The sequence below is a fragment of the Phascolarctos cinereus genome, unplaced genomic scaffold, assembly GCF_003287225.1.
Source record: "Phascolarctos cinereus isolate Bilbo 61053 unplaced genomic scaffold, phaCin_HiC Scaffold_726;HRSCAF=1367, whole genome shotgun sequence".
In the NCBI taxonomy this organism is placed as follows: domain Eukaryota; kingdom Metazoa; phylum Chordata; class Mammalia; order Diprotodontia; family Phascolarctidae; genus Phascolarctos; species Phascolarctos cinereus.
The window spans coordinates 174,016,952-174,040,502 of record NW_027556098.1 but is presented as its reverse complement, the minus strand read 5'-3'; the positions used below and the strand labels follow the sequence as shown (position 1 = coordinate 174,040,502).

General features: G+C 44.2%; 1 protein-coding gene across 1 annotated transcript; it reads right to left on the bottom strand.

Moving 5' to 3' along the window:
• Positions 1 to 42: 42 nt before the first annotated feature.
• On the bottom strand, positions 43 to 18,726 carry CXCR5 (C-X-C motif chemokine receptor 5). Its single transcript, XM_020984802.2, has 2 exons — positions 18,248 to 18,726; positions 43 to 2,591 (listed from the first exon to the last, which is right to left on the bottom strand). The coding sequence occupies exons 1-2, from the start codon at positions 18,329 to 18,331 to the stop codon at positions 1,500 to 1,502; spliced, it is 1,176 nt and encodes a 391-aa protein (XP_020840461.1). The 5' UTR covers positions 18,332 to 18,726; the 3' UTR covers positions 43 to 1,499.
• Positions 18,727 to 23,551: the final 4,825 nt, after the last annotated feature.

Sequence of the window (23,551 nt, the reverse complement as noted above, 5' to 3'; positions counted from 1 at the left end):
AGATGCCAGTCCAGGAACTGTTTCATGGTAGACATATCAATCTATCAGTTGATAAACATTTATTACATGTCTGCTATATATCAGGCACTACATTAAGCACTGGGGATACAAAAGGAGGCAAAAACCAGTCTGCCTTCAAGGAGCTTACAGTTTAATGGGAGGCTCAGAGAATCACCTAGCTGGGTAGGGGTTCCCTGCTCAGGATCCCTAGTTTTCTGCTTGGGAAGGGGATTGGTCAGACACTGGTCTGATCAGATGCTCTCCAGGAGGCCCTTCCAGCAGACTTTCTCTCCTGGTCTTCTCGTCCCTTCCAGAAGAGCCTCTAATTCCTGGGCCCCTACACAGCTGTATTGTTCATCCCTGGTGAGCTTCATCCCCTTCTCTTGAGGTCAGGACAGTCTCCTGAATATACCCCTGTTCTGGGAGGTAAGGAGTTTTTCCCAGATTGCAAAGTGGAACAGAATTTGTCTATTGGGTAGAGAGCAGCAGGTATTCAGAGTCTGTTCCCGTTTGTGGAAGACGGCTGAACCATCCACCTCCCTACCCCCAGCACAGGTCTAAAGCTAGAATCAATCCCCACCTCCACAGATACAAAGACAACAGTTGCACTTAGGTTATCAGAACTGCTTCCCCACATGGGACTTTCCCTCATACCCGGCCCGAGACATTCCTCATTTTTCTGGCTGGCATCGGGATCCTAACCTTGAGCCTTTATAGAGCACTACCTGGGCCTGAACGGAGCTGAGCTAAGGGAGGGTTTGGGGGTGCCTGTGGTCAAGAACAAAGGTCGCCGTTAGCCAGGCTTCCAGGTGCCTGAACTAGGTCAGTCTGAGCTTCCTGTTTGCTTGAGTAGGGCCCTCAGATGGCAAGGCTGTGGAACGGGCCAAAGTGAGGAAGGCTGAAAGAATTAAGCGAGTGGACAGGTGGGGGAGCAAGGCAGATGTGGAAGAGTCTCTGCCCACATATCAGGCGGATTCACCTCAACTGGAGCCCTTAACCCAATAGTCTCTAGGCTTCAGTTTGTGATCCAGAGGGACAACACCCAGGGCCAGCTCCCCCAAAAGACTGAAAATTCTTTTCCTCTTAGGAGGTCAAGTGTGACCAGGGATACGGTATTCTAAGATGGAGGGAATAAAAGTGATGGTGAGCCTTTTTCTAGACTTCATTGAAGAGTTTATCCCTGAAGACCTAGGAGGATGTGTGAACCCTTTCCCCTCATGCCAAGCTAAGCAAACCAGGCCTTTTCAAGCTTTGGCCTCTGTCTCTATGTCCCCACCCCAGGCGCAATCTTCAGTCCCAGGTCTGGAAGAGTGATGGATGGAGATGTCCCTCGAAGAGAAGGGTTTGTCCAGTTTGTCCAATCTCCTATCCCTGTAAAAATCCTCTTTGGGGGTAGTTGTCCAGAGTGATAATCAGACTGCAAGGCAGATCCACATCTACAGGGTCCGGGAAGTACTGGGATCCCTCTCCACCCTTGAAAGGGGATAAGGGGTTGGGCCCTAGAAGGTAGAGACAGAGGTGGCATTCTCTGATTCTGAGCTGCTGCCCTTGCGCCAGCTGGGGAGGAATCGGTGAAGGGCAGCAGGGCCCACGCAGCCCAGCTTCCCCAGCAGGCGGATTAAGTCACTTCGGAACTTTACACCCACGAAGGTATAAAGCACAGGGTTGAGACAGCAGTGAGCCAGGCCCAAGAACTCACACGTGGTAATAGCCGTTGTCAGGCGGTCATCCAGTTGACAGGACTTGGGCATGGCACCTAGCATCACTAGTGTGTTCAGGAATATGACCACATTATAAGGGGACCAGCAGAAAAAAAAAACCCCCGTCACCAGGATAGCTACCTTGACGGCTTTCTGCCGCTGGTATCGCCTCTGGGCCCGGCACAGGCGCCTCACCACTCCTGTGTAGCACCAGGCCATCACCAGCAGAGGGATGAGGAAGCCCCCTATGTGGTACAGGAAGCGTGAGGTGAGCCGTGCATCGCTGCCCGCCAGGCCGTGGCCAGAGAAACTGCAGGTAGCAGAATCATTGGTGCCTGTCACATTGCTGACTGTCACAAACAGGATCTCAGGCAGCGCAAAGAGAAAGCTAGTCAACCAAACAGCCCCACAGGTGACGTGGACGGAGAAGAGGCGACGGTGGCGGTAGGTGTGGACAGCGTGAACGATGGCCAGGTGACGGTCCACGGCGATGCAGGCCAGGAGCAGGCTGCTGCAGTAGAAATTGATTTTATGAAGGGCACTCACAGTCTTACAGAAGAAGGGCCCGAGCACCCAGCCCACAGCTCCTTCCGTCATAGCAAAGGGCAGGGTAAGCACAAGGAGGAGGTCAGCCACGGCCAGGTGGAGCAGGAAGGTCTCGGTGGAACTTCGGGCGGTCCGATGGCTCACGAGAATCACTAGTACCAGTGCATTGCCCGTCATGCCCAGGAGGAAGATGGCGCTATAGGCCACCAGCACAAAAACTGCCTTGAAGCTTAGCTGGTCTTCCCAGCTGTGGACCTCAGGGCATAAGTAGTCATCCCAGGAGTCTGGCAGCTCATTGCTGTAGTTGCTATAGTTGCTATAGTTACTGAAATCCAGAGGTGTAAACTGTGAGGGACAAGAGGGATGGGGAGGAAAAGGAGAAAGAGAGGTGAGGACCAGGACCTTTGCTTCTGAGAACACTATCACCTTATCAGTTCCCTTTGCTCTTGTTAATAGCATTATGCATGCCTGTGAGGAGCAGGGAAAAGCAGAGCCAGAAGTCTTGCAGAAAAAACTGGGTTCATTCATTTATTTATTTGTTCATTTGTTCATAGGGAGGCAGCATAATATTGTGAACAGAAGGCTAGCCTTGAGATCAGGATTGAGGTTCAAGCCGTGCCCCTGACAGATCGTAGCTGCGGGATCACAGCAAGGCACTTCAGAACTCATTGCCCTCGGGCAAATTGCTAAGGCTATAATTTATTGGTGAGGGACTGACCTGCATCAGTGGAGAGAGTTTCCATACCAGGAATTCCCTGTATGGTTGAAATGAGAGTCCTGGACTGCCACAAACACCCACCTCTCCTTATCAAAATAAAAAAGCCTAAGGTAATGTGCTGGATGCCAGGGATACAGATGCAAAACAGCACAACTCCTCCCCTCAAGTTGCTGACAGTCTCCAGGAGAAAGATATACCTGTACATAAGTAAGTAAATGCAAAGATGTAGGGCTTTCGCTTAGTGAGTCTACAGCTGGGGAGGAGGACTTGACCCCTGGACACTTTGCATCCTGGTCATTGACCCAGTCTTTCTTGGGGATGGGCTCCCACTTTGTGTTAGGGAAAGAGGGCTCTTCAGCAGTGCCACCCACTTGTTCTATTTTCCACTCCTAGATGTCCTTGGGCCTCTTCCCAATCCTGGCTTGCCTCCTCTGCCTCAGTTTCCCTCTCAGGCTTATGAAGATAAAAAATAGATCTACCTCACCCCACTTACTGTCACCATCAATACTCCCTCCCATCCCAGTCTCCAACTTTAACGTAGCCAAACGGCTTCAGAAAACAGGGAGGAGAAAGATGAGGAAGAGAGAGGAGTTGAGAGAGGAGGAGGAGTGGATGCAGGCAGAGAAGTGAGTGGAGGGGCAGTGTCAGCTGTGGTTTCAGACCTCCTCTTTCCCCCTTCCCCCACCCCTTTACCCAGGCTGTTGACGGAGCTAACCGCAGAGGAAGGACCTGATCGGTGTTTTCATACCTTTCACTCACAGCTGCCTCAGCTGCACCTGGTCCTCACAGCCCCCTTCTTGCCTCTCCCTCCTCAACCCTGCCTTGCAATTGATAACTAATTATAACCCAACTGTGTTAGCAAAAAGGGTAATTCTGTAAATGACAAAGTCCCTAGGGAGCAACAGGTAAGGATGTGTTGTACGCTTATTCTCCCTGTTCATGAGGCCGTGACCTAAAAGCTCATCTTCCCACAATGTGAGTGTTGCTCCTACCTGATCCCGTGGAGGGAAAATGGCTGTTTGGCTCAAACACCCACTGCCAGCCCTTTCCTGGTTCTTCCAAAGTCTAGTGCCCACCCTTCTAAGATTACCTTGTAGTTACTCTGTATGTATCTTGCATAGACATATATATGTATGTGCTGCCTTCCAAATTAGAATGTAAGTTCCCTGAGGGCAGGGACTCTTTTCAGTTGTTCTTTGTATCTCCTGCATTTAGCAAGGAGCCTGGCACCTATGCAGTAAGTGCTTAATAAATGCTTGTTGGTTGATTGATTAACTACCATCTTCTATTGCTTACCATTTATCTCAGTGGCAAGTGCCCTTTGTCTCTGAGCTCTGACATCTGAACATAATCTCACCTTGTTAAATGGGAACTCTCCCCCAGATTGGGTCCCTCCTTCTTTCCTGGCCCTTGGGTCACAGCCAGGCCATGGTCTTTCTATCCTCTGAAAATAGGATGGATGTGTGGAGGGAATGGGAGAGATGGGAAGATAGTGCAGCCTGAAATCCAGATAACATAGAAGATCGGTTCTAATCTTGGCCTGCTAGCACTTTGCTAGCCAATCCACTTTCCTCATCCTCAGTTTGCTTGTGTGTAAAATGGGAGGGTTGTATGCTTACTTTCCTCTGGGACGTCAGACAAGCTATTTGGCCTCCTTGGGCCTTAATCTTCTCATTTGTGAAATGAGGGGGTTGGACTTCCCTTCCAGCCCTGGTCTGTGATTTCTAAAATCTCAATCCTGTGATAGCCTATGACCTTGGAAGCCCTGGAGCATCCACCTTTGTGCCCTTGGCTTAAGGTTTCTTTCTCTTGGGTTGGGCACAGGGAGCTTCATTCACGCTGCCATCTGATAACCATTGTCGCTTACTAGAATTTGGAAGGGGAAACCAAGAACATAGGGGAAGAGTAGGACAAATGAGAAGGAGAAAGAGAAGATGCAGAGTATATAGGGGCAGAAAGGGATAGAATTCTGGCAATGGGTCGAATATGGCTGCTTGTCAGAGAACCTGGAACTAGCCTGCCCAATTGGTACAGTGGCCCTGTTTTGATCTGCGTCCAAAGTGTTGGCCCACAAAACGTCAAGGCTGATTTCCATATTGATTTGCCTACAGCCCTAACAAGCCCTATCTATAATCAGAGCAGATTCAGTTGTGAGAGGATGGGGATAGTGGCAAGGAGAAGAGCCTGGTAGAGGGGGCAATTCTGTCCCCAGAGAATCTGGCCCTCTCCTTTATTGGGATTGGGGGGTGGGGGAAGTCTCTGAAAGAAGGATTAGCTCTCCTGGATGTCAGTACTCTGGGACAAAACCATATTCAGTCTGTGCTAGTTACAGCTCCGGATTTATCTTACATTTTGTGGGTAATTTATTTAATGTCAAAGTGTCTGACAATTGGGCAAGGTGAGATGATAGGTTTGTGTTCCCTCCTGACTCCCTGAAGGTGGGAGGAAAGGGAAGGATTTCTTTGTTTCATAAAGCTATGATTTGGAAGATGCCCTGGGAGAATGACAGGGTGAGAAGGGAGGGGAGGAAAGGAAGCTGGTTTGTGGGGAGAAGAGTTGATGTAATGTCGCAGCAGGAGGTGTCAAACTGCAGTTTGGGGGATGAGGAGGAGTGACAAGTGTAAAAGCCTCAGCCAACGGTTGAAGGAGGGGTCCCTGCTCTGGGAGACACCCTGACGAGAAGCATAGAGCATGGCTCCCTGAGGAAGACACACAGGCTGGCGTCAACCCACCGAGGAAGTTCAGGTGGTGGGTGGGAGGACCAGAGACTGTCCCAACAAATCCATCCCTTCTCCCCCCAGAAAGGCTATAGGGACGTGGGATATAAACACACATGTGCAGTAGGCAACACAATAGGGAGCTATTCACACACAAATTTTGGCATTAAAAAGCAGCAGAATGCAACTCAGATCAACAAACCCTTATTAACTGTCTGCTATGTACTAAGTGTCGTGCTAGGGGAATCAATCAATCAACAAGCATCAATGATTCCCATTGGTGGTTGGTTGTCCGTTCTTGAAGGGGACCAAAATGACATCACTGTATTGGAGTCAAGTTAGTGTGTCCAACTGTGGCTGCTCAGGCCAATGCAAGCTTGGAGGGCTGTGCTACAGATGGGGCACAGATAATCCATATGAACAAATAGTCTGTATGCACTGTGCTAGGCGCTGAGGATACAGATGACACAAGAGCATACACTAGGTTGGTTTTTTTTTTGGTTGGGCAATGGGGGTGAAGTGACTTGCCCAGGGTCACACAGCTAGTAGGTGTTACGTGTCTGAGGCCAGACTTGAACTCCAGTCCTCCTGAATCCAGGGCCAGGGCTCTATCCACTACGCCACCTAGCTGCCCCCAAGAGCTTATATTCTATAGGGGGAAGCAAAACAGACATGTAGTACTACAGTAGTGGTGCATGTAGAATATATAAAAGTAAGATATATAATATACCAGGCAATTTGGGGAAGGTACTTAGCAGTATGGGATTAAAGAAAAGCTTCATATGGAAGATGTTTGAGCTGAGTTTCAAGAGAAAGTACAGATTCTAAATGACAGAAGTCTTCCAGGCATGGGGCACAGCCTCTGCGAAAGTGTGGAGAAGGTTGTGTGTGAAGAAAAGTAAGAAAGTTCGGAGGTACTATAGAGTGAGTGATAGGGAATAACGTGTAATAAGGTTGGAAAGGTTGGCTGGCATGAGGTTTTAAAGAGTGTCAGGTGGGGACAGCTAGGTGGTACAATGGATAGAGCACCAGCTCTGGAGTCAGGAGGACCTGAGTTCAAATCCGAGCTCAGACACATAACACTCACTAGCTGTGTGACCCTGGGCAAGTCACTCAACCCCACTGCCTCACCAAAAAAAAAAAAAGTCCTATTAAGAGTGTTAGGTGCCAAACAGGTGAGCTTATATTTTATCCTAGAAGTAATAAAACCACAACAGTTTATTTAGAGGGAAGTGATGTAGTTGGACCGGTATTTTAGGAAAAATCGCTTTGGTAACTGAAGGAAAGATTGCTCGGAATAAAGAGAGATGAGGAGAGGAGAGCGATTATGAGGTGTAAAAGTCCATTCAAGAGATGATGAGGGCCATGTTAGGAGAGCCCAGGGGATGGGAAAGGTTTTTTCCTTTACTGCGGCAAATTTGGAAGAGGGTGCGTGACGAAGATATCCCCACCCTCCACCGGAGAAGGAAAATTAGGCAGGAACCCTCTCAGCACACTAAAATACTACATAAGAGACATTGTGAGTTGGTGGGGCTTACGGTCTAGTGAGGAGGCTGACACCTGTAAAAATGACTATAATACACCACTGAACATTCTCAGCGTATCAGAGAGGAACAAAACAGAGAGCTGTCCAAGCACTGGAGGAGAAGGATTCTTACTCTTCTGGAAGAACAAGGATAGCTTCATGGAGGAGGCAGCATCTTACAGGTTTGAATGCATTGAGTTTCAGCAGGCAGAGATCCAGGGAGGGGGACGTGGAAAATGATGAGGGAACAAGGACTGGAGACATGGGACATGGACTGGGGATGGTGAGAAGTTCTTTTTGGCTGAGGCATAGGAGACATGAAATAATAAAAAATGAAGGAAGAAAGGTGGGGGTGGTCACCAGATCACAGGGGGCCTTGACATCAGGGTAGTACAATAAAAAGAATACAGAATGGGGAGCCAAGGATCTGGTTCAGTTCCCAACTCCGTCACTTTCTCTTCGGGTGACGTGAGCAACTCATTTCCTCTCTCTGGGCCTCAGTTTCTTTACCTGGAAAAAGAGAGGATTGAACTGGATGGCCTCTGAAGGCTGTTCTATCTCTCAATCCCTGACTAAGACTATCTGGCCAGGCTAAAGAGTTTGACTTTTATTTGGTGGGCATTAGGGGGCAGAAACATGAGCTCTATATGTGTGTGTGTCTGTGTGTGTGTGTGTGTCTATATACATGGATACATACACATACATATGCAACTTGCTCTGATAGAGCAACTCAGACACAGTTATACTGATGTACGTACCCTGTTGTACCAACACCCTTATGGGCATGTGCCCACAAAAGAAATACATATATGTCAATGGGTTTCATGTATACTCTACTTGAAAAAAGCATGGCATGCCCTGGCACAGAAAGAAGAGAAAACAAGGGAACTGAATACAAGAGTACTGAGCCAAGTTCTATCTGACCTTGGTTAGTGAAATATCATGAGCCTGAGGAAATGAAAAGATGGGAAATCAGCACAATAGGCATGCAGACGTGGGTGGTGGGATGAAATCAGGATACTAAATTCAGTTCTTTCTTTATCCCAGGGCCAAAGGACTCCTCTGCTGCTGAGTTGGGTCTCTGAGCCCTGCCCAGCCTCCATCTGCCCAAAGAGTATCGATTAAAATGGAAGTTCCTTAACAACAGTCTGGACTGTTTTATTTTTTCCTTTGTATTCTCAGGGCCTAGCAGAGTGCTTGGTATATAGTATGTGCCTAATAAATGTTTGTTGATTAATTAATGAATTACTGTTAACTTGGATAGGGTTCCTACTGATATGCCACATGACTCTTGTCTTCAGCCCTGCCCTGTTCACCATGTTTTAATCAGTGACTTGGATAAAGTTCTAGATGATATACTTGTCATAATTGAAGATAGTCCAAAACTGAGAGCGTAGAAAGGGAGGGAGAATGACTGTGTTGGAGGACAGAATCAGGACTCAGAAAGATCTTGACAAGTTAGAAGGATGATTCAAAATCAACAAGATAAAACTGATAGGAGTAGTCACAGTCACAGAGTTTGAAAGGAGTTTTGTGAAGGCCACACAGAAAGTCCGTAGGTTAATAAAATCACCAGCACAGCATAGGCCGGGAGGGATATGACAAGTTAACCATTCGTATGAAAAAGACGTAGGGAGTTTTAGCAAGTTCATTGTGAACCAACAACAGGACATGGGGGCCCAGATCTCTTAGCCTGCATTTAAGCAAACCGTGTCCAGAACAAGGTCAATTCAACCGTTCTGCTCAGACACATCACATTGAGAATCACCTTTTTAAAAAAGTTGTAGTGTACTTAATGATGATATTAATAACAATAATATTATAATAATATCTAGTGTTTATATAGCTCTTTAAGGTTTGTAAAGAACTTTTCAAATATTCTCATTTTATAACAATACAATGTTATGATAAAATGATGCAGTATAATAAAACAGAGCATAATAGCTAACATTCCTATAGTATTTCTATACATTTACCAAACACTTTCCCCACAACAACACTTAAGATACGTAGTTAACATACACCATTTTATAGGTGAGGAAACAAATTCTGAGAGGTCTGGAGATCATATGGCTGGGATTCTAGGAATTGCTTCACTACACAACAGCCCTAAGGGCTGGGCAATTCCCTGACAAAGGCTGGAATGAGCACTTCTCAAGGATATTGCAGATTGACCAGGATATTGAGGGGTATGGAAACCATGTCATAGGTATGGTTAAAGGAACTAGGAATGGTTACTCTTGAGAAGAGAAGATTCAGCAAAATGTTTGCTTTCAATTTTTGAAAGGCTTTCCAATGCCCGGCCTGGCTCCGGAGTAGAAAGAGACCTCTGAGGCCACTAGTCTAACCCTTTTATTTTACAAATAAGGAAACTCAAGGAGTTTAAAGTGGCTTGCCCAAAGTCACAAAGGTAGCAAATTTCAGGGATGGAACTTGAACCTGAGTCCTGGGACATCAGAGAAGCCTCTGTTCTCTATAGATCTAGAAGGCAAAACTAAGATTAATGTGTAGAAGTCAGGGTGATGGAGATTTTGACTTAACATAAAGAACTTAAGAATTAGGTTAATTAAATTAAGAATTAACTATTAAATTAAATGAATGCTTATTAAATAATAATTAAATATTAAGAATTAAATATAAAGAACTTATTAATAGTTTGAGTTGTTCAAAATATAGAACAGGCATCTCCAAAAAAGTAGTGAGTTCTCTGTCACTGGAAATGGCCAGAGGCTGGATGTTTTATGTATTAGAGACTCTGTAGAGGGTCAAGAGGATTCCTGCATTGGGAAGGAAGGGGGAAGATGGATGGTGGACTAGATGGAGCCAACATGGGACAGTGAAAAGAGAAACAGATTTGGAATCAGGGGACCTGGGTTCAAAACCCATCTCTGCCACTTCCTCTGTATATGACCTTGGCAAGTTGCAACCTCTCTGAGTCTCAATGGCCTCATCTGTACAACGAGGAGATTGGACTAGATAGATGGCTTTTAAAGTCCCTTCAATCTAGATTCTAATATTTTTTTATTTCCTGTGGCTACATTCTTTTCCCCCGGACCTTCATTTCTAGGCTCAGTATCAGGGAGGCTGGTTTACCTATTTGTATCACCCTGTGAGGTGAGGAAATTCTGCCAGGCTGGCACCATCAGCCAACATCAGCTTGGCAGTGGGTGGGTGGCTGCCCACTCTCCTGGGCTCATGACTCAATCCAGGCCGAAGCTCAGAATTCCCATGGGTGCTGAATCATTTTGTCTGGGGGAGGCCTCTGCATACAAAGTATGGGTCACAGCCTTGAAGAAGGTTGTGCAAGCAACCTGGTTCCATCTGGAAGGTTTTGGAAGCTTTAAACAGTGGCCTCCTAAGCTCTCCTGCGTGGTGGGAATGTCTGCACCAATTTAGTGCCCATCTGCCCACCCTCTGTCAGTAATAATGGGACTCATCGATCTTCCCAAGGCAGATAGCTTCAGTGCTCATGCTTGCCCACGTGAGATGCAAAGGAGCTCTCAATTTAGAAATTTTAGAAAAAGCTTAGAAATCAACTGTGTTAAATTCTAGATTCCTCCTGGTTTTAACTAGAGTCTTTCTCTTTGACATAGCAGAGCATGGGCTCCAAATAAGATAGTTCTAGACCTTAAGTTCCACCACCCTTTTCCTGCTTCTGGGCTTTAAGATACTTAAGACTATTGGCCCCTCCTTCGTAGGCATGCTGAAACCTAGCTCTTTTCTGACATCTCTGGTAGCTTGTTTTATGGTACCAAAGAAATGGAAAAGAAGTCGATGTCCATCTATTGGGAATGGCTACCTAAATTGTGGTAATGTAAGTGTAATTGAATATTACTCTGCCTTTCAAGAAATGATGAATCTAGAGGATGGGAAGACTTACCTGAACTGGTAAATAGTAAAGTAAGTCAAAACCAGAAATAAACAAACCCAATGACTCCAGCGGGGTTAGGGATCGTTCTGCCTAGATCTCTGGCCCTTTGGTGCCCAAGGTTGGGAGGGCCCCTATGTCTGTGTGGTGAGGCAGGGGATTTTATTTCCCTCCTGCAGCTGGGAGATGCCTCACTGGGCCCCAAGTTGTCCACGTGCAGCCAGCCTGAACCAGTTTTGGTTTCCTTTTTACACTTCAGTGATCCATGAGTAGTGGTCAAGAATGTCCAGTTAATCAGTTATGGGTTCCCAGAAGACTAGCCTATCAACTCTTCAGGCAAACAGGCCTGGCCTCACCCAGAACTACAGAATCATGGAAACACCAAGGTGAAAGGAATGTCAGAGCCCACTTATCCCTAAACAAGAGAATCCTACTTCTTGAGTTCACCCTTAAGTAGTTGTATAGTCTTCAGCTAAAGACATTGTATGAGAGTAATAAGAGCTAGCATTTATACAGCGTTGTGTGCTATATTTTCTAAGTACTTTTTAAATTTTATCTCATTTTGTTCCCACAATAACACTGAGAGGTAGAAATTATTATCATCCCCATTTTACAAACAAGAAAACTTAGGCAGAGAAAGGTTGAATGACTTGCCCAGGGTCACATAGCTAGTAAGTATCTGAGGCTGAATTTGAACTTGGGTCTTCCTGATGCCAGGTGTAGTGCTCCATCTCCTGGGCCACCTAACTGCCCATAGGAAACTTGTTACTTCCTAATACAGTCCATTTAATTTTTATACAACTCTATTTGCTGGGAAATTTTTCTTTATATCAAGCCCAAATCTACTATAACCTGTCATTTCTACCCATTGCTTTTAGTTCTTCCTTCTAATCAAGTCAACAAGCATGAATTAAGCACCTACTATGTGTCAAGTATGGTATTAAGTACTAGAGATAAAAAAAAAAGACAAAAAGCAGTCCTTGATCTCAAGACTACAATGTAATAGAGGAAAACAAAATGCAAACGACTACATACAAATAATATATATGCAGGATATAAACTGGAGATCATTTACCAGGGATGGGGAATCAGAACCTCGAGGCCACATGTGGCCCTCTAGGTCCTCAAGTACAGCCCTTTGACTGAATCCAAGTTTTACAGAACAGATCCTTGAGGCTGCAGGTTCCCACCCCTGAAGGCCAAGAACAGTAAGTATTGCATAGGACAGCCCTTCAGACACTTGGCAGATAACCGTCATGTCTGCCCCAAGTCTTCTTTTCTCCAGGTTTACCACCACCAGTCCCTTCCATTGATCTTCATGTGGCCTGTTCTTTACTCATCTATCTCTTCATGACCCTGGTCACTCTGCACCGAAAGGGGCACTTTCAAAATTTGCTTTAATTTTCTCACTTGGCTCATCTGTACAATGTGGGGATTGGAGTGGATGACTTCTAAAGTCCTTTGAACTCTAGATCCAAATATTTTGTTATTCCCTATGGCTATACTCTTCTCCCCAGGACCTTCATTTCCAGGCTCAGTACTGGAACTTCTATGCCACGTCCCAAGAAGTTCATTCTTGGGAAAACCTCATCATGTGGCAAGATGTTAGCAGCCTTGGTGCTCTACTTGTCACCATCCTCTGTCCCTCTGGAGCTCAGAGCCACAAACATCAAAGCCTCCATTTAAGAGGGAGCCCAGGTCAGAACATCTCTTCACTTCTCACCTAGACTGAACTACTTTGGGATTTTTCTGACTTCCACACACTATGCCTCTACAGGCATCTTCCCTGGACACCCCCAGTCCCTTCTCAAGCTTGCTTTTGTTTATTATTTTCCCCTATTAGCTGGGTGGTGCAATGGATAAAGTGCAGGGCCTGGAGTCAGGAAGACTGCTCTTCGTGAGTTCAGATCTGCTCAGATACTTACTAGCTGTATAACCCGGTTTGCCTTAGTTCCTACAGTTTGTAAAATGAGCTGGAGAAGGAAAATGGCAAACCACTCTAGTATCTTTGCCAAGAAAACCCCAAATGGGGTCACAAAGAGTCAGATGGAACTGAAAACAGCTCAACAAATGAGATTGTAAACTCCTTGGGGGCAGGGACTATTTTTTTCCTCCCTATTTTTATCCCTAGTGCCTAGCACAGTACCGGGTACATAGCAGGTGCTTAATGAATGTTTATTGAGTATTGTGTCGCCTAGAATTGAGCACTGTTTCAGGTAAATGATCAGTTCACCTGTGCCCAGGTCTGACCCTCCATCTGAGATGATGGAGGAGGGGAGACTTGCCTTAGAAACTAAGTGGAGCCTTGACTGAAGTGGGAGGGGCCTCAGGGCTCTTAGCAGGCAAGCTCAGAATTCCTGTGGGCTGAGCCATGCCTAGGCATCTCTGTGCCCAGGGCAAGATTGCATTCCTCTCCACCCCCTCTGCCTTTAGCCACCTCAGCTCCAGTTTTTAGATCCTCTAGTTATCCCTTCCCTCTCTGGGCTTCTGGGCTAAGAGTCACAAACAAATCAACAAAACCCCCTCTAGAACAATTTTTAAAGCTCTGAGACCACAAATTTAGCCTCCAGCCTTGGCCACCTATGTCCTACCATCAGCCTGGATCCCAGAAGCTGTCCCTGTAAAGACAAAGGGGAGAATGGTATATAGGGATGAAGGGTTCTGCGAAATGCTAATTTAAAAAAAATTAACCCTTCAACTTAGAAGTCCTTTATATTCAGCAAATTGCTTTCGTGGCAACTCTGTGCTGTGAGCAGGACAAACATTATTATCATTCTCAATTTACAGATAAGGTTAATGCTATTAATAAACATTTTAAAATAAATACTATTACTATTGCTGACATTAACATAGCCCTTTAAGATGTGCAAAACACTTGACATATGTATATATTTATGTATTCTGTCATTTTAGGGGCAGAGAAATTAACATTCAATGAGTTTGTAGTGATTCCTCCCCTTCTCTTGGGGATTAGCCTTCCCTATTAGACCTCCTAGAGTACCTGGATTTACAACTGTAATCATTGTAGCAAAGATTTAGGGTTGGAAAGGGTCTTAGAGGTTAGAGTCCATTCCCTGCCCCCCCCCCTTTTTTACAGTTGAGGAAATTGAGACCGTGAAAGATTTAATGACTTGGTCATCATTAGATAGTCAGTTAACAAACGTTCAGTGCTGACTATGTGCCAGGCACTGTGCCAAGTTCTGGGGATACAAAGAAAGGCAAAGAGAGACAGTCCCTGCTTTCAAGGAGCTCATAGCCTGATGGAGGAGACAGCAAGCAAACAGCTATGTACAAAGAAGATGTATGGGGGACAAACTGGAGATAATCAAAAGAGAGAAGGCACGAGCAATAAAGGGGATGAGGAAAGACTTGTATGGAAGGAACGATTTGAGCTGGAACTTGAAAGAGGCACACACACACAGCCAGGAGGAAGGCTCTGCTAAGTGGTGGAGGCAGAGTTCTCTAACTCCAGATTCAGGCAAACCGCTTCCCATTCTGCCATTGCCACAATTGTCAGGTAACATTTTTGTATTATGGTCAGCCAGCTGTGTTTGTTTCTAAACTCCCTACCAAACTGTGAGCTCTGTGAAGGCAGCAATCACATCTTATCTACATTTTCCATCTCCACCCCCTGACTCGAAACTCAAAAGCAGGCATATAATAAATGTTTATTATATCTATTCATATTCCTGGCCTTTCTTAGGCCAGGAATGAGGCTCCAAACTGAATCGAGGGAAATGAAAGAGGACAAATTTCTTCATTCTCGATTACTGAGTGAGATTCTCTCTCGAGTCCATGTTTGGTTGGAGTGGAGACAGGAGCCAGGAAAAGTAAGAGAATATTAAAAATCAAGAAAGATCAGCCTAGGCCTTAACGGAGCATAATAGAGCTGTGACCACAAAGCTTAATTTGAGGTCATCTTTCTGCCTCACCCACAGTGCTCAACCATGGGAATTGGCACCTCAGTAGAAAAACCCCACTGGCCCCAGCTGTGTGGTGGAGGAGGGGTCTGCTCACCTTGGACTGCAATAGCCTGGGGGTGGGTGGGGATGGGAAACCAATTCAGAGAAGGGAGGAGAGAGAACAAAAGAATAAACCTTAGTGCTTTTCACATTCCCCCTTCCCTACTCTTTCTAGAGATTTTTTCCCCCTTTGAAGAAAAATGGGTAGCTGGGAAAGAAGGGAGATGGGAGGCCTGGGTTCTAGACCTGGTTAGCTTCCCAGTACATTGCTAGGGCTTGGAAAGATCTAGAACCCCTCAGCCCTGCCCTCAGGGTTGAATGGAGGGACGTGCCGGGAAGTTAAAAAAAAAAAAAAGAGGGTGATGTGCAGAGAGCCTTCAGGATAGAAGCCCAACTCCAACTCAACCCTAGACTCTGGCATTTGGAGAATTTGTCTGTCCTGACCTGATGATGTGTCTGTACTGTGAGATCTCCTTCACTACCTGGTCCCCCAGTGCTCTGTTGAGCTGGAATCCAACTAGAGAGTGGACTTTCCTTTCTTTTTTTAATTTTCAAATTTTTAAAAAAATTTTGGAACCTCATTTTATTGATTTTCTGCTCCAGTGGCGTGACTAATGTGCATCACAGTTTGAGTCTGGCAAAATGTTTACAGCAAAACCTCAAAGCAGGTGATATTCACCTGGTTTCTTCACTTTGTTATCAACCAAATCATCAGGCTCAATTCCTGAAAAGATCCATGAAGGCTGCATCCCTTTGTGACAATGCCGAGCCACCTCACGTGACAAAGCAGAGTTGGACTTTCCTTTCAAAGCTAGTACATTACCACTCTCCACAACCCAGCCTCCTACCTCTATTTCCCACTTATCTTTTGGAGTAGGAGTTTTTCATCTAGGGGCCACAGAGACCCTGTGGATAGACTTTAGAGGGTCCCTGAGCTTGGAAGGGGAAAAATTACATCTCTATTTTCATTAACCTCTAAATGAAACTTAACATTTCCTTCAATTATTTAAAAACATTATTCTGAGGAGTCCATTGTCACCAGACTGTCCAAGGGGTCCTTGATACTCACACAAAAGGCTAGATTCGGGGAAATGGGCTTGGGACTATCGTGTAGAGAGGGGGGTAGTTTCACAGTGTGCCTTGAGGTAGTCACTGGTTTTCCCCCTCTGTGCCCTCCTCAGTCGACTGCTCATCTCCCAGGAGACTTGTGCTGGGTATTGAGAAATACAATGCAGGGGAAATCCTTGACTTCTCAGAAACCAGGGGACAGACCAAGTCCAGAGGTTGGTGAGTTCGATGTTATCCAACTGGGTCAGGTCTCCTGTGGCCAGCCTGTCTTTGTGAGCAGAGACTGAATTTAAATTCAGTTACTTAAGTAACCTAAATAGGGTGGGAGCAAGGAACTGGAGGTCAAGGTGATGAGGGTGGTTCAGTGTGAATTTGGCTGTCACGCCTGTCCGTCTCCCATCTGTACTTTAATTATACTGAGACTTCTGGACCTTCTATTTGGGAGGGCAGGGAAGGGTCCAATGGACTGAATCCTTAGACCAGTTGTGGTTAGCTTGCCCTACATTTTTTAATGTTTCTATATCCTCTCTCTGCTTCCAACCCACAACTCAAATTTCTATACCTTGGAAAGTTAGATGTAAATGCTAGAACCCTGGAGGATTGAGAGGAAGTATGAGTAGTCTGAAGGTAGTAAGGGGGAGAAATTTCAGGGCAGGTCTAATTCTACACACCCACCCCAGCCGTGGGAAAAATCCTTCATCAGGGAGAAAGTCCCTGACTGGAAAAGAAAAGGAGACAAGACCCAAGAGCTGATTTTTAAGAGAGGTTCACCTTTCTGCCTCCTACCCTTTCATCCTTCTCCCCTCTTGGAGAGCCTTGTGATCCAATTCTGAGTTGCTTTGCTCCCTATCGTCAGATATTAAAGCTTTTTCCAGGCAGAGAGCCCTTATTTCTGGGTCTAAGCCACTTGAACAGCTCACACACTAGTGAGGGGGAGACTTTGGGAGGGGGTAGAGGGAGTGAAAAGTGATGATGGGGCACCTTCTCCCCAGGCTCAGGCAAAGTCCTCTAAAAATACAGAAATTCATGACTGAAATCTTTCACTGGGTTTCTACCTCTTCAGCTAATTCTGATACATCCTCACCGGACAGTATACTCTTTGAAGGTAGGGGCTGAGTCATTTCAACTTTGCACTGTACCCAGCTGCACAGAATAAGCTTAATAAATGTTTATTGAATTGCATACCCATTTCTTACCTTCATTCAGAGTCACTTCTATAGTACCTATTTCATGTGTTGGTTCTGTCTTCTGACATCAGCTATGAACACCTCAATGGTAGCCCACACAGCTTTATAGAGGAGGTATTCAATATAACAGTGAGAAACTGAATCTGATGCTGAAGGCTAAAGGATCTTAGAAAGTGTTTCCCCACCTATTCCTTATTCTAGCCCTAGAGCAGGGGTTCTTAATCTTTTGTGTTAAGTGATCTCCTTGGGCAGTCTGATGAAGACCTATGGACCACTTATCAGAATTAGCCTTTTAGTTAATTGAAGGTAATACTAAATTTTAGTTAGAGATTAGCAAAAATAAAGATGGAAAACTTTTTTTTACCCATCCAAGTTCTTAGACTCCTTGAAATTTAGTCTATGAATCCCAGGTTTAAGAAGCCCTTCCCTAGAAATAAAGAAAGGGAGTGACTATTTTCCCCTTTTCATGGGTGGGGAAACTGAGGACGGGTTTTAGGTCACAAGTAGATTTAGAGATGGCAGGGACCTTGGAACCCTTCCCCCTACCCCCTCATTTTACAGGATTTGTGTCCAGATCATCTGACTCTACGTTTGGTGCTCTTTCCACTATGGATCCAGGATTTGAACCTCTTGGATAAAGAGGGCTTCTGAGGGCTTTCCATGTTTATCTGAGTTAACCATGGATGGATCTCTCCAGTGGGCTGATAAGTTTTGAGAGCAGGCAGGAGCAGCAACTGGTCCATAAGCTATAAACTCTCCTCCTTCTCCCTTCTTCCCTTCCCTCTTCCTTCCCCTGCCTCCATCACACTGGAAATGAAGGTTGGGTTTCTTGGACCAGTCTTCTCCTTCCATCAGATCCTCCTCTGAGCTTTGTCTCCCTCCCGATGTTTCCCCAAGATACAATTTTTAAATTAAAAAAAAGAGTCCATCGATTCTTCCCCCTCCGGTGTACTCACCTGATCCTCCATGCTTATGCTCAAGGCCTCCATGTCCAGGGTGAATTGATAGTTCATAGCCGCATGAATGTGAACCTGCTGCATCCCCACTCTGGGATACTAGGTGGCTTTCTTCTGCCTTGGTGGCTCTAGAAAGGTGGTGGTAATGAGCTGCAAATTTAAACAAATCAGCAAGCAGGTCACGGTCCCCGGGGCTGAAAAGTACTCTGCCTATACAACTCATCACTTTTTTTTTCCGATGGGTCTCGTGTATTTGTGTGTGTGTGTGTATGTGTGTGTGTGTGTGTGTGTGTGTGTGTGTGTGTGTGTGTTTAATTAAAAGGGAAAATCCCCACAGTAGCAGTGCTAACCAAGCACTGAGGTGTTTTTTTTTCCCCCCTGGTAATGTTCTGCTTTGGAGTTTATGATGGGTCTTCAGGGGACAACTCCCTCCCTTGTCTAAAACCTCTCCCATTTTTACCCAGTGCCCTCATCCTCCTCACTCTATTGTCCTTCCTTACTCCAGGGTGACCCAAAGTACTCTTCCTCCCCAGCCTTCTTCCTCTCTGTTGCCCCTCCTTCCTCTCTTCTTTGGCACCCCAACCTTATCTTGTCTAAACCCCAGAGAGGAGAGTTCCTCTTTGCTTTAAAACTTCAGATGAACAAGATTCCCTAACCTTGAATCTGATTCCTCTATTCAGACCCATTTTTCTTTTTTCTTCTCTCTTCTTCCATCTTTCTTTGTTTACTGCTTTTACATGTCCAGAAGTTAAACTTGGACAGGGAAGGCTCTGGGAGCTTGGGAGAGTCTGTGGTTACAGATGCGGACTGAGGCCCCATACAAAGCCTCTCTGATACTGAGCCTTTGTCAAAGGTAGATGTTTGACCCTAGACGTAGTCTATATCTCAAGCCTAGCAAGCATGAATCTTGCCTATCCTTGTCTGGGAGCTGGGGAGAGGATACTATCAGATGTTCAAATCTTGGCCTGCTGTGTATACCTCTAAGGGAGATTTGACAAAGTGGGAACTCTTGGAAATGAGTTCATAGGGGTATTTATTGTTGTTTATTGGCCTATGATGAAAACAGGCCCGGGTTCCATTTGTAGGCATGTACAGGAGCCTGGGGGCAGAGAGGAAGGTGAAAGGATGGGAAGGTTCTTGGGTCTTTTTCCATTGGAACTGCCATGAAATTAGGTCCATGCTGGAACCTGACTAGGAAGAGGTGAAACGTACTCCATGGTGGCAGCTGCTACTCCCTTGAAAGCCCTTGATCTCCCAGCGTAGGCCAGAAATCTCAATTTACCTGACTTTTATTAAATGCCTACTGTATCAGGCACTGAGCTAGGTAAAGGAGATACAAAGGTAAAAAAAAATGAGTGTACCCCTGTCCTTGAGTAGCGTACAGTCTCCTAAATGACTGTACAATCTACAAGATCTCTTTGCTGGATTGTTCAGACACTCAGATCATCCTGCTGACAGGTATGGGTGGTAAAGAGAAATACAGATTTAGATTGTAGTCGTGCAAATAGATTAGTGACAGAAACTTAAAACAAACATGCAGATCTTGAAACCAACACCTCAAGGCCACATATGGCCCTCTAGGTCCTCAAGTGCTGTCCTTCATACAATTTCCCTTCAGGTTCCCCAGTCCTGGATAATTCGGGGGGCAGTTAGCAGTGTGTTGGACAAGTGGTACATACCACCAGGTTCACTTGCTATGTTTGACTCTGGGCCCTTCCTGAGCTGAAAGGGACAAAGAGGGGAGGGGAAGTTAGTGATTGGAAAGTATGTTAGTGACTGGGATATTTCTTCTTCCGTTCATCAGCTAATCAGTGAATATTTGCCTTCAATAATCACACTTCACATTTATATGGCACTGTAAGGTTCAATTCAATTCAATAAATTAAGTGTCTACTACAGGCAAGGCAGAATGCTTTACAAAGCATTTTCTTTATGCCAATTTTGCTTGAGAGGTAAGTAGTGAAATTACTGTTATCCCTATTTTACAGATGTCAAAACTGGAACCCAGGCACAGCAAGTCTGAGTCAGAGCTGGATTCAAACCTTGGTCTCCTGGGTCAAAATTTAGCATTTTCCCCATTAGGTGATGTTTCCTGACATTGCCCTGTGCCCCGTATTGGGGAATTTTTGGTCCCAAGCTGGGATTTTGTCCATGTAAGGAGGCATGCTTTCTCAATTACTTATATTTTTTGAGAGTTGCCAGGGGCGCTGAGAAATTAAGTGACTGACCCAGAGTGATGGAGCTGGTATGGGTCAGAAGTAGGAACCTGAAGGAAGTCTTCCTGATGCTGAGGCAGACTCTCTCTCTACAGGTCACTCTGTTACTCTGCTGGGACAGGGAAGCATAGATTAGAAATTAATTGGAGGGGGCAGCTAGGTGGCACAGTGGATAGAACACTGGCCCTGAATTCAGGAGGACCTGAGTTCAAATCCGGCCTCAGACACAAAACACTTAACTAGCTGTGTGACCCTGGGCAAGTCAGTTAACCCCAATGCCTAGGCAAAAAAAAAAAAAGAAATTAATTGGAAATTAAATAGTCTAATCCTAAAGAAATAAAAAACCAAATCAGATTGATATACAACCTCTGCTCATCAGGAGCTTACAGTCTAACAGGGGAGACAAGGCTAGTTAGAATGCTAGAGAAAAAGATAACACTGTTCAAAACTAAGTTATATGGCAAAAACTTTAAGTACCGTTGGAGAGCTGAGGATTCAGTGAGTGTATGTATTATGTTCCTATTGTGTGCAGAGTAGAAAAGCTATGATCTGCATAGGTGAAGGGAAGATCTATTGGCAAGATCAATCAGTCAATCAATCAATCAATCAACAAGAGTTAAGTAATTGCTTACTATGTGGTAGGCACAGTTCCAAGCCCTAGGGATACAAAGGAAAGCAAAAACAGTCCCTGCTTACAAGCAGCTCACAATCTAATGGGGGAAGGCAACAACAAACAAGATATATACAGGATAAATTGGGTGTAGTCAAGGAGGGAAGGCACCCTTACGTTCAGATACCATGATTTGTTTAGCTACATTCAGTTCCCTTCCCTCTACATCATTCTGCCATGCCCACTGTTGGCTCCAAGTGAACTTATACTCAATTAAAATCCCCTTGTCTTTCTCATTGCTAAGTCAAGTCTTTCTAACCTTTACTTGTATAATTGATTTTTTGAGCCACAATGTAAGACTTCATATTTTATCACATCATAGAAGCTAATTCTCAGCAATACAAAGATCCAAGACAATTCTGAAGGACCTGTGATGAAAAATGCTATCCCCCTCTATAGAAAGAACTAATGGAGTCTGAATGTAGATTGAAGCATAATGTTTTTTTCTTTTTAACTTTATTTTTTTTTGTCTGTGTTTTCTTTCACAACATGACTAATATGGAAAAATGCTTGTGTAACAAGTTGGAAAAAATCACAGAAGCTAGAGTTAGAAGGGACTCTAGAGGTCATCTCGTCTAGGAATCTTAATGCAGACATAATAGGTAGATTTCTAACCCCTGCTTAATACTTACTTTTAAAGTTCATATTGTTGATTTCAGCCTATAGAGATATTTTGGAATTGCCACTCTAATTTATTCTCCACATATCTGCCACAGTGGTTTTCCTAAAGTATAGGTCTGATGGTGTTATACTCCTACTCTATAAACTCTAATACATATATGTATATGTGTGTGTGTATATATATATATATATATATATATACAAAATTCTAAAGGTAATAAGGAGCCATATATATATACATATATATATGTATGTATATATAAAATTCTAAAGGTAATAAGGAGCCATTGGAGTTTATAGAATAGGATATACATATATATATATATATGTGCATGCACACACATACACACATATATACACATACATACATATATACGCTTCTTGTTTGTCATTTAAAACCCTTCCCATATTGTAAAGACAAAGAGCTTTGAAAGACTTAGGAACTCTGACCATTATAATGACCAACCATTATTTCAAAGGACTCATGATAAGTCATGCCACTCACCTCTTGTAGAAAGGTAATGGACTCAGAGTGCAGATAGATAGACTAACAGACAGACAATATACATATACATACATGAACACACACATGCACATGTACATATACATATACAGGACATGCCAATAAGGGAATTTGTTTTGCTTGACTGTACATCTTTGAAATAGTAGCATATACAGTAGCATGAGGAGCCAGATGGCACCGTGGATAAAATGCTAGACCTGGAATCAAGAAGACCTAAATTTATATGCTGAAAGGGCAGCCAAACTGTACATACCCTTTGATCCAGCAATACCACTTCTAGGTCTATAATCCAAAGAGATCATAAAAAGAGGAAAAGGACCCACATATACAAAAATATTTAAAGCAGCCCTTTTTGTGGTGGCAAAATATTGGAAATTAAGGAGATGCCCATCAATTGGGGAATGGCTGAACAAGTTGTGGTATATGAATGTAATACAATACTATTGTGCTATAAGAAATGATGAGCAGGCAGACTTCAGAAAAATCTGGAAAAACTTGTACTAACGGATGCAAAGTGAAATGAGCAGAACCAGAAAAACATTGTACACAGTATCAGCAACATTGTGTGATGATCAGCTATGAATGACTCAGCTCTTCTTAGTAACACAATGATCCAAGACAAATACAAAGGACTCAGGAAGGAAAATGCTATCCAGATACGGAAATGATAGACTCTAAATGCAGATCGAAGCATATTTTTTTCACTTACTTTGTTCTTTTTTGTTTTTTTTTCCCCTTTTGATCTGTTTCTTCTTTTACAACTGTGACTAATATGGAAATATTTTTTACGTGATAGCACATGTATCAACTATAGCAAACTGTCTACCATTTTCGGAACAGGGGAGTGGAGGGAAAAATTTAGAACTCGAAATCTTATAAAAATTAATGCTAAAAATGTTGTTGACATGTAACTGGGGAAAAAAATAAAATACTATAAAAAAAGACCTAAGTTCAAATGTGACCTCAGACACTTAACTAGATGAATGATCCTGGGCACTTATTTTCAGTTTCCTCAACAGGGGTAGGTAATAATAACCCCTACTTCCCAAGGTTGTTGTGAGGATCAAATGATATAAACTGTAAAGTGCTTTGTAAATGTTAAAGTAAAATTACTAGTATAAATAATAGTATAGTAGTAATAGTAGCATATACAGTAGCATAATAGTAGCCTAAATACTAGCTATGATTGTTATAACAGGGGGTTTATTGTTCCTTCTTATGGAGGAAGGGGAGAAGACAGATTTTTATTGATTGAAAAAAATTAATAAAAAAAC